The following is an 18,177-nucleotide window of genomic DNA, read 5'->3' as shown; positions in this document are numbered from 1 at the left end:
ATATTCATGCGCGAAATATGTAGTACTTATTGTAAAAATATAAGCGCACATTTTTTAGAAAAATAGTTGTTAAAATGACATGTTATGTTCAATGTGTTAAAAAGTTGTTAAAATATTTAAAGGTTTTCTTATTATTAAATTTTTTAAAAAGATCTATTTTTTCTGTCGGATGCCCACTGAAGCGGTAAAAGTATTCATGCGTGTAATTTCTACTACGTCACGCTGTCTACGTTTTTACCTAGAATCAGCTGAGTCGTCCAATTTTCTGATTTATGCGGTGTCGTGCTGGCAGTTATCAGACATTTGGAAAGATTAGGATTGGATAGACCATGTATAACCTGGAAAATAATTGCAAGTCTGTTAGTTAATAAATCTGAAATTCTGGTGGCGTTTTTAATTAGTATAACATAAAGGGAAAGTAAGGCAGACACATTTTGTACAGAATTCCTGAATAATATTCTGATAACTTTAAAAATAGAATAATTGAGACTTGTTTAGTGACTTACTGAACTATATTTTTAATGTCGGGTATAATATAATAAGTTATTTGATATTCAATTATAGTATTTTTCTCTTCAGGTTATAGATTATAACCATCAAACTGCTAACTTCAAGTGAGTTAGAACAAATCGGACAGACCTTCGGATAGCACTTTGTCCTTTTGTAAGTGTTTTTGTTTTGCATGTTGGTAGATCATGTCTAAAGTTTAACTGTTATTTTTTTCATGCACCGTTTTTGGTATATAATAGCCTATAAAGTCAATAGAAATGAATCGTTGGTTTGTGTTTTGAGTTTTAATCTTTCTATACTTTGTATGCGCAAAAAGTATATATATATTTAATCGAGTATAAGGACTGTATGATTTTGTTTCTGTTTAAAACCATGAATTTGACATGATTGGGTATCATGGTCTGTGCCGGTTCTTGAATGACCCTTACGGCAGCGTTTCTGGTAATATTGATTGTTCTCAAGTGGGCTACAATGTTTTAGCCTTTTTTAAATCTATTGTGCTTTATGAAGCAAACAGTAATGATTGAGCGTCATTTAACTAACCAATAAGTGCAGTTGCATCTGTTAATACCATTGTAGTCTATGTGGCAGTTGTAGCAGATTGTTAAATATCTGTTGGTGTAAAGTTAAAAATTAAATTAACAACTTGTTTGTTGTATGAATAAAAGTGTTTAAAACAATGTTTTCATAATTAAATATTTATTTACTTTATGTTTTTGTTTCTTTTTAGGGTACACTGTGTATAAACGGAACGGATATCGACCATGAATTCTGTTGACTCTGCTCAAACAAGTGGTGGTAAGTGAGTCTTGTAAGAATCGTTTTAAATAAATACATGAAAAATAATAAAAATGATAAAAATGAAGATAAAATAAAAGTTTTAATGTTTTTGTTTTTACATTTTTCCAGCGAATGATGTGGGAAACAATGATACTGAAGTTATCCCGACATACTCTGAAGCTTTTCCCCCATTGGCCGGTGATCATGAAAATGTGCCAACCACATCTTCAGAGAATCAGTGGCTCAACCCAAAAGTTCAAAGAATTCGATCAACTGTTGTGACCCAGGTGGGCTATCCATGTTTCTTACTAAACAGATATATAATCCATTTACATGATTTCTCACTATGTACAATTTGTCTAAAGATTGTTTATTCCGGTTTATTGTGAGTCTAAATTTTATTCCTTAGTGTTAGTAAACATTCATGTTTTGAATCTCAGATTTTTCATATTCCAATGGAGGAGCGTGCTTTCAAGCAGTCAGAGTTTGGTCAGTCTCAGAAAGACCAGAGCAAAGTGTGCATTGATATCATGAGAATTACTGATACCATGATTGAAATGTCGACTTGCCGTGATGGTTCGTTGTCTTTGCTTGTATCTGGTAAAGCTGAGAATGTGTTAAAGGCTCGCCGGGAGATTTTTAACAAACTTCAGACTCAGGTAATTAATGTTTGAAGATGACTTGAATGTGTAGCATGGTTACCAAGAATTAATTTGAATCCGTCATATCTGTAGAACAGCAATTCTTAATCATTTTTTCCTGTGAACCCAATATTAAGGATAAATTATTATTGAAACTTTGGTGATAGTGATACATTTTTATTTAAACTTTTTTAATACAAGTTGTGCAACTAAAAATTATATATTTGAATTTTGTAAAAGTAACCAAAATACTTTTTGAGCAATTTCTCGACAACCTAGCAAAATGACTAGCCTGTCTTTTGGGTCATAACCAGGAAGTTGATAAATGTTTTTACAATAGTTATTTCAGTTATTCAAACTATTAAGAAGCTAATTAGAAAAAAAATGTTCTTCTACTGAAGGCTTGTGTCACCGTCAACATCCCAAAAGAACATCACCGTGTGATCCTCGGAAAAGCCGGTTCTCGCTTGCAGAAACTGGAGCTTGAGACTGCTACCAAGATCAACATCCCAAGGTCCGAGAAGCAAAGTACAGAAATCACGATTGTTGGAACACAGGAAGGAATTCACCGCGCCAGACAAGAGATACAGATGATTTCAGATGAGCAGGTATTTATGCTTCTATATGAACAAAATTATTTATTTTAAAATAGAATTTTTTTCAATTTAGGGTTTTTAATTTATGTATAAAATAAAGAGTTAAATCATTTTGTATGAACCAGGCAAAGTTGGCAATGGAGCGTCTTCCAATTGAAAAGATGTATCATCCCTTTATTAATGGTCCACGAAATGAGTTCGCAAGTAAACTGAGCAAGGTATGTAGAATTTTTATCTTTAAAATTACTTACGTTAAAAAAGCATACTTGAAGCTTACATGATACTTAAAGATACTTAAATGATACTTAAAGCTTACAATTTTTCTTTTTTAATCAAACAGGAACACGGAGTTCGTATCCACATACCTCCCCCTAGTGTTCAGAAAGACGAGGTTGTAGTTTCTGGCGAACGTGATGGAGTGGCAGCTGCTGTTAACAAGATCATGATGGTTTATCAACAAAAAGTAAGCTTTCAAGCCTTATTTCTAATTGTTTAACTAATAGTTTTTTATGCTAATTTCTATTTCTATTCTAGAGTCGCAATTGCAAGACCATAAGTGTGGAAATCAACAAGTCTCAACATAAGTATATCATTGGTCCCCGTGGACAGACACTACAGGTATTTCCTAAGCTAACATTATATTGTTAACAATGCTAGCCTTTTTTAATTCAGATATCTTTTTAAAGTAGTTTTATTGGAAACATTCCAACAATCTGTGTTTTGAACAGGATATCCTAGCAGAAGCTGATGTCTCAGTGGAACTCCCACCAACCGATTCACTTTCTGAGACTGTAGTTCTACGTGGTGAACCAGGGAAACTTGGTCAGGGACTCACCATTGTTTATGCTAAGGTATGTTTCACCTGTTCGACCATTGACTGTGTAATTGACCATTGACTGTGTAATATGTTCTGAAGGTGCATAGAAATTTAGGTTGTATATTTGTTTATTATTTAAAAGTGATTTACTCATCTTAATTTGTTTAGTTTAACATTTTAACATTCTCTCTTTTATGTTGGTGAAATCATGCAGTGTAACACGCATTTGGACCAGAGATTTAGGCCAGAATTGGCTCATTACTCCACACTATTTTAAAAATATATATAGTTTAAATGCATTCTAATGTTATTTTAATTATAATACATATTGCAGGCAAACAGTGTTGTGATCCGTGAAGTCTCGGCAGCTGCGTGGTTGCATCGATTCATCATTGGGAAGAAGGGAGCAAACATCCGCGCAATCACCTCCAACCTTCCACGAGTAAGTTCATCTTTAATGCAAATAATGATGATGGAATGTTTTACCACATACAGTGATCATGGAATGTTTTAATGCAAACAATAATCATGGAATGACTCATTTGTTCATCACAGGTGAATGTTGAGTTCCAAGATGAAGGAAACAAGATTGTGATCGAAGGTCCTCCAGAAGAAGCTGATCCAGCGCAACAACAACTTGAACTTCAAGTCAAAGAACTTGTGAGTAACTTAATTTTATATATTTTTGAAACTTAATTTTCACATTCATTAAAGTATATTTAATTGTATTTCACAGCAATGTTATTAAACTGGTATAAAATAGATAAACAATTTGAACATTAAGTTTGATCAGGAGGAGCCAGAATGTTGAAGTTGTTGTGAGAGTATCTGTTTGTTGTGTAGCTCAGTACATAGTAAAGGTTTACAGATTGGACCTGAATAGTTCTTTGGCATTTCTTAATTAGTTAATAATGTGTGATATGAAATTGTAATTGAGAGCGTTTTTTAATACAGAAAGCGAGAATGGATTTTGCTGAAGTTCACATTGATCCAAAGTTCCACAAGAACATCATCGGCAAGGGAGGTCAGAGCATCAACAAGCTTCGTGATCAATACAACGTCAACATCCAGATCCCAACGGACACTGATAAGAGCTCTCTCATCCGCATTGAGGGTGATCCGGAGGGTGTGAAAGAAGCAAAGAAGGAACTCGAACAAATGGGACAGAGATTGGTAGGAATTATACAAATACTTTATACACATTGTAAAGTTATAATGTATTATGTATATTTTAAGTGGATTACCAAATGATCATTAGTTTATTTATATTGATCTTTTTTGTTGTATTTGATTGACTTTTTAAATTTGTTTGGCCAGTAGTATTTAGAATTAGTGGTTAGCCAATAGCTGTACCTTAAATGTTTTCAAATTTTCAGGAAAATGAGAAATCAAAAGATGTGTTGATTGAACATAGATTCCATCGAAACATTATCGGACAAAAAGGAGAGAAAGTGAAAGCAATTCGTGATCTTTTCCCCAAGGTAAATCACTTGCAATGGGATAATTAAAATAGTTATGAAATAAAATGACCATGATTTGTATTAAATTATCCTACAGTAAAAAAAATTGTCATGTCTGTCAAACTGATAAGAATGTTAACAAAGCTGAAAATAAATGTTAGAAATAAAATTACTGTAATTTGTAACAAATGGTCATGTGTTCCAGGTTAACATCAGTTTTCCTGATGCAAAGAAGAAGAGTGATGTAGTAAACCTCCGGGGACCAAAGAATGACGTGGAGAAATGTTACAAATATCTTAAACAGCTTAATGATGATATGGTAAGTTAATATTCTTCTTGTGGTCAAACCACCAGGGTTTAAATATTTTGTTCTGAAAACATGATTCCATGTAATTGATTTTTACTGTTTGGGGAGGACGATTTTCTAGTAAATTATTGTCTGCATTTAATAATTTTTCGATATATTTACAATAAAAGCACTACTTTCATTTAAGCTCTTTTAGATCAAAGCTAATACATTGTATTGCTTCACAGGTTGAGAAGAATTACTGCATTGATGTTCCAATCTTCAAACAATATCACAAGAACATTATTGGGAAAGGAGGTGCAAACATTAGAAAGATAAGAGAAGAAACCAACACACAGGTAACTTTCATTTCTACATACTACATCTGTTGTTAATGTGTGGGATCCTTATTTATTTTTTTATTTTTACAATGCAATACAAGAACAAGTGTAATAAGTATCAATTCACTCATCTAGATTGAGCTCCCCAAAGAAGATTCTGATAATGAAGTGATTGTTATTACTGGAAAAAAGGCTGATTGTGAGAAAGCAAGAAAACTTATTCGAGCAATTGAACGTGAACAAGTAAGTTGTGCTTTTGTTTACTTCAGTGTTGTTATAATAGAGAACTCAGTGGTCAGAGCACTCACCTCATAACCTGCTACCATTGGCACCACTTGTGTGCTTGGCAAGAAGGTATTGGTCATTGGTCATTGCTTTAAACTGTTTTTCAAATAGCTATCAAAACATAGTATAAGTTGCACACAAGTATAAGTTGCACACAAGGGAATACATAAGTAATTATAATATCTATATAAAAACCTGTATTACAGGCAAACATTGTTGAAGAGTCTGTGACTATAAATCCACAACTTCATAACCAACTTATCGGAGCAAAGGGTCGTCTTGTTCGATCCTTGATGGATGATTATGGAGGTAACGTACAAATTCACTTTCCTATGGGAAGCTCTGGGAGTGACAAGGTCACCATCCGAGGTCCCAAGGAAGAAGTGGAAAAAGCCAAAGATCAGTTGATGCAAATTGCCAAACAAAAGGTTGGAACGATTTCTTGCTTTGTTTGTGTTTCATAAAGTTTTACAAACTTTTATCGTGTATTTTAAACAAGGATAATCAATTTATAGGAACTATCAAGTTACACAAAAGAACTCAAATGCAAAGCTGAACTTCACAGATTCCTGATTGGCAGGGGTGGAACTACTATTAAAAAGGTGATATTGCGCAATATTTGAAATGGTGTGTCAGATTTGCATTGATTCCATTTAAAAACAATGTTTCAATACAATTTCATTTATTTAAAAAAAGTTGATGCAATCCAGGTTCGTGATGAAACAGGAGCAAGGATCATGTTCCCCGCATCCAATGACACAGACAAGGAAACGATCACAGTGATGGGGAAGCAGGCAGATGTTGATACAGCTTGCAAGATCTTGGAAGAAAGGATAAAGAGCATGGTACGCAAGAAAAAATGTGTTTTTTTGTGTTAAATAATTAACAAAGTTTAAACTGTTTATCTATTCTATGACAGTTTAATAAAATGGCTGTGGAATACAATTAAATGTGAAAAATATTTTAATGAATGTTGTTTAATTAGGAAAACATTGTCGAGATTGAGATGGAAATTGAGCAGAAACATCACAAATACTTTGTTGCTCGAAGAGGAGCTGTTCTTCGTGATATCGCTGATGAATTTGGAGGAGTTGCCGTCTCCTTCCCAAGGATCGGGGATGAATCATCCACCGTCCGTATCAAAGGACCATCGGAGTGTGTGGAAGGAGCAAAGAGCAAACTCGCGGAACTTGTTGATGATCTGGTTCGTTGAGTTACTTTGTTGCTTTTTACTTTTTATAAAACAACCCTGGAATTGATTACTAGTAGTAGCAGTAAGCGTAGAATCAGGAGTACTTTAGACTTCACTATGAGACTTTGTTATGATTTTTAATATGTTAATGCTTGCATTTGCATACAATTGCCCTATACTTCTTTAATAAAGAGTTAGGGTTAAACTTCGAAACAGCTAAGCAACGCTTAATTTTGAATGTCATTCGAGCAAATATTCTTCAAATTTTTCTCTTATCTTCCATCAGGATAATCAAGTGACAATTGAATGTTTGGTTGATGAACAATATCATCGCACAGTGATTGGACAAAAGGGTCGAAACATACAAGGTGTCACATCACAGTATAATGTTCAAGTGAAATTCCCATCAAGAAATAATGGTAAGAAGCATTTAGCCATCTGTGGTTGCTATTTATTCATAGCTGATAATATCAAAGAAATGATTATCAGCTTATGACTATTGGTGGTCATGTGGCACCATGAAGCCATATCTCATCATCTAGATATTATATTTGTAGATTGAATAGAAAACACTGATCTAGTGCAGTGACAAACACAGTAGTTCAATCATTAGCAATCAACTCAGGTGTAGCTCAGTGATTAGTTGAAGCTGAATTAACAATAACATTGTGTAATGCCTGACCTTGTTCACATGTGAGCAGTTCAGAACTCAGGTGTAAATAAGAGGCAGCAACAACAACAGTCGAGGAAGAATGTTAAGAAGTCGCACAAGGGAGATGGTGATGGTACATTTTAAAAATATTTTGTAATAAATGAGTGGTTCCTAAACCATGGTAAATGGTGTACCTTTGCCATTACAGGATTTTATTAGGGGGTATACAAGTAAAAAATTGTATGCATTTTCAGTTAAGTCAATATTACATAAAAATTTTAATGATTTTATATTCTTTAAGTAATTCAGTTATTTGGACTTAAAAAACTCCATTTCTGATTTATTTGAGTTTGTGTAAAAATTAATTGCATTTGATTTAACAGTATGTTTGAAGTTAATTTTTGTTTGGTGTTTATTTTGTTCGCAAGTTCATAAATTAAAATATTGTGTGAGGTAACAATCGTAAGTTTGGGAACCACTGGTGTAGTTAGGTGGAATACAACTGTAATGTTGCCATGTGTTTATCATGGTTATTTCATTCAACATCTGACTGTATATTCCTCTATTGCTATACTAGTTATAATGCTATTTATATTTAAAAATAATAATTTAAACAAATTATTAAAATTCAGCCCCTGCAAACGGTGATAAAGGTGAAGTTGTGGAGAACGGGACGAATGAAGAGGAGAACAAAGATCTCATCCTCATCACTGGGCACAAGGATCGATGTCAGAAAGCTAAGGAAGCAATCTTGGTAAGGTTTTCACCCAAACCTAACTTGATTGTTAACTTTTATAAGATAAACTATGGTAGTTTATTTATGTTCTTATATTATCGTAGGCTCTGGTTCCCATATCAGAACAAGTTGACGTCCCATACAAGTTCCACCGATATATTATCGGACAAAAAGGTCTTGGTGTCCGGAAACTCATGGAAGATTATGACATTACAATCAGTATTCCACCAGCTGATCAGAACAGTAACTTTATCACGGTTTGTGGATTTCTTATTTTTCAATTGATTGCAAACTTGATCAGGCAGGAGCAGTTTAATGTTACTTCATGCTTGGAACCCGTTTGCAACATGAAGTGCCTGGTGTTACTATATGCAGAGTTTTTATAACTCAGCAACAGTATACCTGTGCTACAATATTCAGTTTTGCTTTCTCTGGAGATCCATGTTTAGCTGACATGTGTCTAGATGAAATTAAACATTTTTTTTGCTATCAGGCAATACATATTTTTGTTTATAATAAAAGTTAAATTGATGTTGCCTGAAGCTTTTATAAACAAACCAAAACTAACCTAAGTTATTCTAGCATTCATATTAACCCCACACTGGTCTATAATTACTTTACATATATTTGTTTGAACAGATCACTGGAGTTTCTTCAAAACTTGAAGCAGCCAAGGAAGGTTTGATGGAAAGAGTAAAAGTTATCGAAGGGGAAGAAGAAGACAGAGTAAGAATTAACTTTATTATTTATTGCTAAACTAACTATTATTCTTTAAATGTAAACAGCCCAATCAGAATATACGGTTAAAACAATGTGTTTAAATTTACATAAATATTGCCATTGCTTATTTAATTTAAACTGGTGAAATCTCCTAAAACAGCTTATACTTGATATTTATGCAAGTCAATTTTAATCTTTTAAACTCTTAAATATAAAGTGTTTCATCAATACTCACACACATTCATGATTTATCCAGGTTCTACGCGGCTTCACACTCACAGTTGATGTTCCCAACCAATATCATCCACAAATTATCGGCCGTCGTGGTGTAACTGTCACCGATATCAGGAACAAACATTCCGTTAATATTCAGTTCCCTGATCGTGATGATGAGAAAAAGGTTGGTCATTGGTTGATACGTTACTAATTGAGTATTTTTTTTAAATGTTTTTTATTAAATACCCATTTTAATCCAAATATTCCGTGCACGACAGGTGCTTGGGAATTGTTATCTTTTATATTTTGTATTATACATGTCATGTACTGTCATCATAGTCATGGACTGGTATTCTTTATCATTATTTCATCACCTCTTCCTTTATTCCAGGATCAGATTCGCATCATCGGGTATGAGAAGAACACCGAGAGCGCAAGGGATGCGGTGATGAAGATCGTCAACGAACTCGAGTCTCACATCAGTCAGGACATCCACATCGATCGTAAAGTTCATCCGAGACTCATTGGAACAAAAGGAAGAGCAATCAAGAAGATTATGGAAGATTTTGGAGTAAGTTGCTACAAAATAAATATTTCCATAAAAAATGTTACTATTTTCATTGATGAATACACTCAAGAATTGAAGCTTTAATGTGAATATTTTGCAACAGGTTGATATTCGATTCCCAAAAGATGAAGATATAGTGACAGTGACGGGTGCACTTGAGAAAGTAGATGAATGTGTTGAACATATTCTTAACTTGGAAGAAGAATATGTAAGCATTGTGTGTGAAGTTTGTATACGAATAATTACATTGTTCCTGCAGATGCAAGATATTGCTGAACAAGAGGAAACGAAGAGGTACAGCCATTCTACCTACCAGGGCAATGAAAAGTCATCCAGGTCCACAAACAAAGCACCTTTCGTTGTAAGAGATGCACCGTGGCATCAACCAGTAAGTTTATCACATTAATCAAAACTTGGGCACATCAATTATATGTAAGCAGAGGGGGGGGGGGGGTGTTATGGTAAATATCCAAATATTCTGGTCGTGTTTTAAACAAAACAATGGTCTATGGGAGTCGTGTTCATGTTTACTATTAAATGGGATGAGAAAATAGAGTGAAAATGTGTCCTCTTTCCCCACCCTACTATATGTAAATTAAAACATTGTCAGTATGTTGAATGTGTTTACTACAATATTCAAAGATGTACAGGTTTTGCTGGTAAACCGTATTGTTGGTATATAATAAATATTGTTCACTTTACAGGGATCTGTGGATACAAACAACTTGGAAGAGTTTCCAAGTCTCGGAGGGCCATCTAGCGGCAACAAATCTTCGTCTGCCGCTCCTGCTTGGGGTCGCCGTTACTAGGCTTTCACTACAGAACGTAAACGCCAAATTTTATTTTTCTTGCTAACAAGCAACATAACAAACCCCATTGTCCGCTGTGCCTTAAAACACGTCACATTATAAGGCGGAAAGCATAAGTACCTTTGTAATTTTCCCCAAGACCAAAAATCATAGCATTCAGCCAACCTTTAATCAGCACTGCGATTGTATTAACTACTTTTTTTGCATGCAATTGTAGCCTATAAACTTAAAATTTCTCAATTTTCATTTTCTGTTTTTTTTTTATTTATGACTACCGTAACGCGAATCTCAACTCAAACAAGAAAATTTGTATATTTTATGTTTGTATAGGTGTTCGGTGATTACTTCAAATAAGTAGCGACGTTCTCCAATTATGAAATCGCAGTAAAACTCCCCCAATTTCTATAGGTTTGGTGCTATAAATAAGTACAGAGAAAATTATTGCGAAATCTAATGAGACAAATAACTCAATCGCTTTTTTTTCGCTGTAAATGTTCTAATGTTGTTAGCCGTGGAACAATTTGTATGTGTAAACGAAATGGAGTGCCATAATGCTGTTACGTAGTCCATCTTCTGTATATATTATTTACAACTGTCAAATCGCCCAACCATACAAAGCAAAACGTTTCCTTGCGAGGAATTCGTATTGAAATCGCAACTGTGCAATATCTATACAAACCTGTAGATTTTGGTGAACCAACTGTACATTGGCCTGGGCGATCAATTAGCAACGCCACTTTTAGTAAGATCGTAGTCGCGCGTGCATAGGTGGGTGCTGGTGACGGGATCTCACTGCGCGTCGCCAACTGCGTATTATGTGTGCACTATATTTGTGTCACATTTCTTGCTTTTCCTTGTCAAAATGAACTTGCATAGTAGCTGTTTTGACCGTTTCACAAAATAAAAGAGTGGAATAAATAGGTTTGAGATATTTTTAAGTCAATGCAGAGTTATCACTGATCGTTAACTTGTTACGAAATTACAATATATTATTTAATAAATAGAACTAACAATCTAACTACAATCTTCGTGGCAAGGTATGTCATTCTTAGAACGTTTCAATGTAAATGAAAAATTAGCATTTCTTAAAATATCATTTTCTTGTAAAGTATGCGTGAAATAGAAACCAGATTTCCGATGCAGTTCTTAAAAAAGCATGTTTGGAATATGGGCTTCGATTACAGTAGCGAAATGCTGAAGATTAAAATTTAAATAAAATGTTAGTACATCTTGTATCATTATTAGCCACACAAAAATATTGCTTTATTCGGTTTGAAGCTATTTTCGGTGTTTTGACGATATCCACGTGAGAACTTCCTCTAGTCCGGTGCCCTTTACTGCACTCACTTCCAACAGAGTCCAAATTCTGGTCTCTGGGAACGAAGTGAGTTGTAGGCGGTTACGAATTTCATCTACCGACATGCATTGTTCTGTAAGGTCACGTTTGTTCGCTAAGACGCACAAGAAAGCATCTTTTAAGTTAATATCACGCATGGCTTTATGCAAGGCTTCTTTAGCTTCATCTATCCTTCCTTGGTCCGTTGAGTCGATAACAAATAAAATTCCGTCTACTTCCTCATAATAATGCCGCCATAAATCTCTGATCTTATCTTGGCCGCCCGTATCCCAGATATTAATGTCACAATTTTTAAACGCAACTGTTTCAAAGTTAAATCCAACTGTCGGTGTAGTGGCACCAGCTTCATTAAACCGTAATCTGTTCAAAATTGAAGTTTTTCCAGCAAGATCAAGTCCAATCAAAACCAGTCGAGTTTCTTTTCTTCCACCGCACGCATTCCCCATGAGCAGTACAGTGTTGTACTTCAGTAATAACAACAACAGTACACTTCCTAATTGTAAAAAAAACTTGGAGGATGGTTACTAAATCTGTATTAATAATCTACTCATGTTTGAATAATGATTTCGTGACTACATGTGCGTAAATACTCGTGCCAGAAACAAAACTGTGCAAGGATAAACCCACGCACGAAACGATGTATCATAAATTTAATTTGCATTTTCACGAAAACGTTGTTCGCGAGGTTATGTTTAGTTTTTAACGTTTTTAACATTTAAATTTTAACAATAATAAAATGTTCACGGTCAGATTGTTTTGTTTATTTACATCTAAGTTTTCTCTCAGCAATTCGTATTTTAGTATATGACGTCATCTGTACTGCAGAAATATAATAACGCGGTGTTTAGTTTATAACTGAGCAATCTAAGCATAAATTTAGCGTTTCTTTTGCTCACTACTACTTCAAACGCCATATAAGCCACTATATTGTTTGTTTAAGTAGTTTTGTACTTTTTCGTACTTTCAATGTAAACATATTTTGAAGCTGAGTCTGCCTTATGCTTATAGCGGTTACTGACACAAGAAACTGTTATTGCGACGCAAGCAGACAATGCGTGTGTGTGTGTAGTCACTGCTTCCTGTTCAAACCCACAATGCAACCCACCGCTTTCCACACTCATGCGCAAGGAAATGACGCAGTTTCTAAACGAAGACTTGTAATGTCATAATAAGAAAACTGGTGCAACTGATGACAAGCACACGTAAGTAACAATAGTTAAAATGCCAACTTGAAACGTGGCTTATAAGTTTGTTGCGCCACAACAAGGAAGTAATGTTAAGCTTCCTTTTGTTTCCATATAAAGCCTTATATGCTGCGTTAGTCGCCTTACAGTTTTCACGTTATGTTGTCACGCCCAAATTAAACGAACTAACCACAGCCCCTATGCTGAAGGATGTTAACTGCTCATTCGTTTTCAACTGCCATATTATTATAATTTTTTTACTATTATAATAGAGCCTTATATGTGACAACGACTTATAAATTATGTCTCGTTTAGTTACCGGAGTAAGCTTTTGACACCGTGATGTTAATACATAGAAGATGCAACATAGTAAACAGTCGCAAGTACCACTTCAATTCACTTCCTACCTACGTACTAAATCCTCAATCTTTACTATAGTGCTTTTATTTCTATCCAGTATAGTCTATATACAACACACACCATTATTTTTTTTTAGAAGACCTGGACTCTGTTATCAGAGAAGCTACATATTAAAACATGTATAAACATTTCCCTGTTCACTCGAACACGCTCATAATGTGTCCTCTCTAAAAGCATAGCATCATGTTTACCTAACTCAGAACAAGCACAGCGTAAGCCTTTGCCTATACACAAGAATCTATTATTCCCCCTGACGATTGCATCCGGTGATTCGAACCGTTTCGCTTTGCTGGTTTCTGGTTGACTCGACTGCTATTGAAATTGTTTTGAAATACCTACATCACGATCATATACCACAACCTATCTCTTAGTTTTTTTAATCTATACTGAAATGTCGTAATCTTTACGGTGTGGTGGCTTAGATACATAATTAACCGGGGAACATAAATGTAGCTTACACATTTTAGGGCAAACTTAGTTTTGTTATCAATACACAATTTTCATGCTTTTAAAATTACAACTTCTCATGCAAAAGGGTTTGAGTTCGTCTTTAACAGTTTTTATAGTAGGGTAGGGGAAGATGGGACACGTTTTCTTTTTGTTTTTTCTCCTATTTGGTAGTAAACGCACAATATTCAAAGAATTATAAAACCGTATCCGCACGAGTCACGACTTCCAAAGACCATTGTCAATTGTTTAAAACGCGATCCGGTTATTTAAATATGATATGGTACAGGTGTCTCATCTTCCCCACAGTACTCAATATAGTGTAGTTGGGGAAGACGCGGGACCCTGAGACCATTCGACTCTGTCACGATTATGGTCGTGTATGTCCTTGCTGGAAAAGACAACAGTTAACGGCTCCAAATCCCGTTATGGGGTGATTATCAGTTATATATTATACAAAAATAAAAAGTCTCCCCAAATATTTTCCCACATATTTACATACGTTAGGCCTATAACTAGTTGAGCGGGTGCGAGGGTGAATAAAGTGCTTTCGTTCTTTCGGAATCGTTGTTTTCACAATGCCGCTTGTTTTAATACGAGTTGTATTTTTGACATGATGCAACCTAAATTGGACTTCAAAACCTTGTTTGGTAAAATAATATTTCGTTAAAAGCGTTATATTAGACTTGCGTGTCCATTACAGAAAAAATATTGTTTGTGACGAAAGAATTTCCATATGCAACATAAAAGTCAATATGTTCATAAACCAACAAAAAAGTATATGAGAAGTAAAAATTATTAGTGACGAAAAGATGACGAAAGTATTTACAAGTTGCACAGAAAATGTTCCTGACGGAAAAGTGGTCTGTCCGAAACAAAATGTTCATTACTGCTTTGGAGCAGGGATAACCTTACATTTGTTTTGGACTATAGGGATAACCGTTAATATTCGTGCAGAATATGAACACTCCGGCAGATGAAAATACTCGTGACACAAATAAATACCGATGTCGTAACATATCCAATTGCTCTAATAAATACGTACCGATTGAAAAGAGTTACGTGGAAAAATGTTACTTTTCTTTTGAAATTATATTATTTTATTTTATGGAAATACAATGCTAGTGACCTACATAATGTACCCATGCCAAGTTAAATTTACAGGAAATTATTTAAAAATTTGATATTTATATGATTTAGATATGACTATGCTTTTTATATAACACCCGTCCCCGCACTTTCTTAAATAAAATAATGGTTTATTTTTAGGTACTATAATTAGCGCTATAATAACGTAGGCTATTCAAGCCTGGATCGGTAGAAATTCTTATAAATAATTTTTTTATGATGAAAATTAATATTAACAGGTACTACTTTTTCGAATTATTAAAATTTTATTTTAGAGTACCGCTGGCATCTTGTTAGTAACAAGCCAAAATTTTATGTTAGTAAGACAATTAGAAGCTGGTTTTGAAAGTGGCTGCTATAATTTTTGTATTCTAGGATCACCTAGGTCCACCAACACCTGTAAATTATAAATAAAATGTTCCAATTAAACTAGCATAAAATAGGTTTGTTAGTGGTATACTTACCTTTTTTAGGATACAAATAAGACAACAATAAACTGAGTTCTGTTGTCTTTAAATCAAAAACTAATGTTTTAACGCGTAAACGTCGTATCTGGAACGTTTTCAACGGATGGTCGTAATAAATTTGGACCGGATGGTCATTGTATATTTGTTCTGACCTACTACGCATGCGCAGTAGCGTCTCGGCGTATGCGCAATAGCGCCCGGTACAAATATATTAATCGGAACGAAAATATTACGACACCGGTAAAAAATGTCTCTGACGCACAAACGTATATTTCTTTATAATAAGTTATAATCAAGCAGACGGAACCCAACATTTACCACGTTTATAATTATTCACATATGAATAGATGTAATGTTTAAACTTACTTTATCCTTGCGTTGCTGGAACACGGTGGTCGTTTAACGTGGGTGTTCTGTTGATAGATCTAGTGCCAGCTTACGACTTACCAAATATGTTATACTTTATGGGTGATTATTTCTTTTAATATCTTTTTTCTTTTTTGCTGATAATTTGTACAACCCATTAGTGACCACTGGGTTGGAGCAATTGACGTCAAATATCTTGCTCAAGGATAGGCTACATGAGGCGCCAACAATGGTAGCAGCAAAAAGCCTTGAACCCATTACTTCTAGGTTAGAAGCGGGTGCCCTAACCGACATCGCCATTTATAGGGTGGAGAAGAAGGGACCCGGGCAAAGACGAGACCCATTTGATGATAGACAAAATACAAAACAATATTATTTCATGTTATTTACTTCCATAATAATATATCCATTTATTAATCAAAATGAATAAGGTTTTAGTGGCATACTTTACCCCGCTTGTTTGTAAATCGCCTAAATTACTCCTGGTGTGCGAGTCGATAAATAACTACCCGTGTGTTTTAACATATTTCCCAGAAGTGTTGTCAAATAGTAAGGGTATCGTCTCCTCCAACTCCACTATGTATTAAAATGCAGTCGGGAGGGGTAAGATGGGATACTTAAGCACATATTGTCCAACATTTTAAAAATCAAAATATATCGTTTTTAAGTGATACCTAAATTTGTACTATTGTACGTTTATTAATTAACAACACTTCACTTGAATATATCAAAACACACCAGATGCCTTTAAGCGGTTCGCAAACAGGCGGGGAAGACGGGTCTGTTCTAAATTCTTGTTGGTTTTGATTAATGAATGAAATTTAAATCAAGTTTGGTATTGTTCAGACCTCAATTGAAAAATATTGCATTCTACAAAAGTATTTAAACTAATATTAAGCTTGAAAAATGTTGTATTTGTTTAACACCGAATTATAATGCTTAAGAACAGTCATGATTTGCCGCTCTTTTGTTTAACCACGTTAAAAGAGATTTCACTCAAATATCTCATTCTGTCCCATTTTCCAACTTACCCCCTTCAACGACGTCATAATGTACGATCAATTTATGTATATTAAACATGCTACTTACGTATAATCATGTTCTTATGTATAGTCATGTAAAAGCTAAATGATTCGCGGTGCTGCGTTTTTTTGCAATATTTGGTTGCAGATTATATGTTCCAACAGTAGATTTTTGCTTCACTGCATGTATTTGACCCGTCGGTACATCTACAACACAACATGGACTACAGCGCTTTTAATGAACTACTATTTTGGGGGTAAACTAGCTTGCCCCTTAACTTGCAAATCAACCACAGAACATTGTAAAACTTAAAATAAAAATAAATTTTAATTAACTATTTAACGTTACGGATTAATTATAATATGTTTCGTAGCAATGGCTTCAGTGAACATAAAACTTGTATCCAGGTAAATTCAATACGTCTTTTACTGGGTTACATTTAGATAAATATGTTGCGAACCATTTCTAATTTAATTGACGATCCATAATTTAATTGTTTAACTTAATAATTTTAGTTTTATTTAAAAACTGGCCTTCTGAAATAAAACTAAAAGTTAGTTTTTATTAAAACCGAAACAACAGTTTTATTGTAACTAATCAACTAACGTTTCATCTGCCATACGGGAAATAAAGTCCAATTTATTTCTTAATACACTTGACCACGTCCACGAGTAACACCTTACAATAGAAAGCCCACATTTTTTTTAAAGACGGTTATTATACGATACTAGATTTTTTTGTGGCAATTAAGCTCTGTATGGTATTCATTTAATTATTAAATGTAAAACACTAATTGGCATGGAAAATCCCTTAGTCGTAACAGACAGGTATTTCCTTAGCCGTAAACTCTTAATAAAGTTTCCCTGATGCGAACAATTATCTGGTTGTGGTTTTTATCAAACAAGAATATCGGAGTAGTATTAGTATCCGGGCAGCGTATCAACTTTCATATTTGCTTTGCTGACTCGAAACATCTTCTACACTAGTAGCCAAGATATAACAGGACACGAATATCGTTAACACAGACATCTTCACTGTATAAAAGGGACGCACCTACTTCGAGTAGTGTCAGAGTAATCGGAACTTGGAAAAGAAATGGAAACTAGTAGAAGGCACATAATATGTTATGTGTGATAGTAAGCAAGCTAAATGTAAAGGCTACAAATAATGCTGTAT

The 18,177-nt window shown here is 34.4% G+C and overlaps 2 protein-coding genes across 4 annotated transcripts; one reads left to right on the top strand and one right to left on the bottom strand.

Annotated features, from left to right (window-relative positions):
• Positions 1-503: 503 nt before the first annotated feature.
• Positions 504-11,552, top strand: LOC100176627 (vigilin). Of its 3 annotated transcripts, none has more exons than XM_026836064.1 (30): positions 504-663; positions 1,241-1,308; positions 1,420-1,577; positions 1,731-1,949; positions 2,333-2,539; positions 2,653-2,745; positions 2,868-2,990; positions 3,062-3,145; positions 3,256-3,378; positions 3,679-3,786; positions 3,900-4,004; positions 4,299-4,517; positions 4,721-4,825; positions 5,010-5,123; positions 5,339-5,449; positions 5,567-5,674; positions 5,923-6,144; positions 6,232-6,318; positions 6,427-6,561; positions 6,702-6,920; positions 7,195-7,327; positions 7,610-7,693; positions 8,193-8,314; positions 8,401-8,553; positions 8,936-9,022; positions 9,273-9,416; positions 9,624-9,803; positions 9,904-10,008; positions 10,060-10,188; positions 10,505-11,552. In XM_026836064.1, the coding sequence occupies exons 2-30, from the start codon at positions 1,275-1,277 to the stop codon at positions 10,607-10,609; spliced, it is 3,816 nt and encodes a 1,271-aa protein (XP_026691865.1). In that variant the 5' UTR covers positions 504-663; positions 1,241-1,274; the 3' UTR covers positions 10,610-11,552. The 3 variants fall into 3 exon arrangements, with proteins under 3 accessions (XP_026691865.1, XP_026691856.1, XP_026691860.1); XM_026836055.1 differs by having other exon boundaries at positions 2,653-2,789; positions 2,825-2,990; XM_026836059.1 differs by lacking the exon at positions 7,610-7,693 and having other exon boundaries at positions 2,653-2,789; positions 2,825-2,990.
• Positions 11,454-13,457, bottom strand: LOC104266814 (ADP-ribosylation factor 6-like). Its single transcript, XM_009863917.3, has one exon. The coding sequence runs from the start codon at positions 12,410-12,412 to the stop codon at positions 11,888-11,890; it is 525 nt and encodes a 174-aa protein (XP_009862219.1). The 5' UTR covers positions 12,413-13,457; the 3' UTR covers positions 11,454-11,887.
• Positions 13,458-18,177: the final 4,720 nt, after the last annotated feature.

This window comes from Ciona intestinalis, chromosome 1, assembly GCF_000224145.3.
Source record: "Ciona intestinalis chromosome 1, KH, whole genome shotgun sequence".
Classification (NCBI taxonomy): Eukaryota; Metazoa; Chordata; class Ascidiacea; order Phlebobranchia; family Cionidae; genus Ciona; species Ciona intestinalis.
This window is presented reverse-complemented; position numbering and strand designations above follow the sequence as displayed.

Coding starts and splice junctions, on each gene's coding strand:
- LOC100176627 (XM_026836055.1), top strand. CDS start 1,275: ATGAATTCTGTTGACTCTGCTCAAACAAGTGGTG. Junction 6,145..6,231: donor TGCAAATTGCCAAACAAAAG/GTTGGAACGATT, acceptor ATCAATTTATAG/GAACTATCAAGTTACACAAA. Junction 8,554..8,935: donor AGAACAGTAACTTTATCACG/GTTTGTGGATTT, acceptor TTGTTTGAACAG/ATCACTGGAGTTTCTTCAAA.
- LOC104266814 (XM_009863917.3), bottom strand. CDS start 12,412: ATGGGGAATGCGTGCGGTGGAAGAAAAGAAACTCGACTGGTTTTGATT.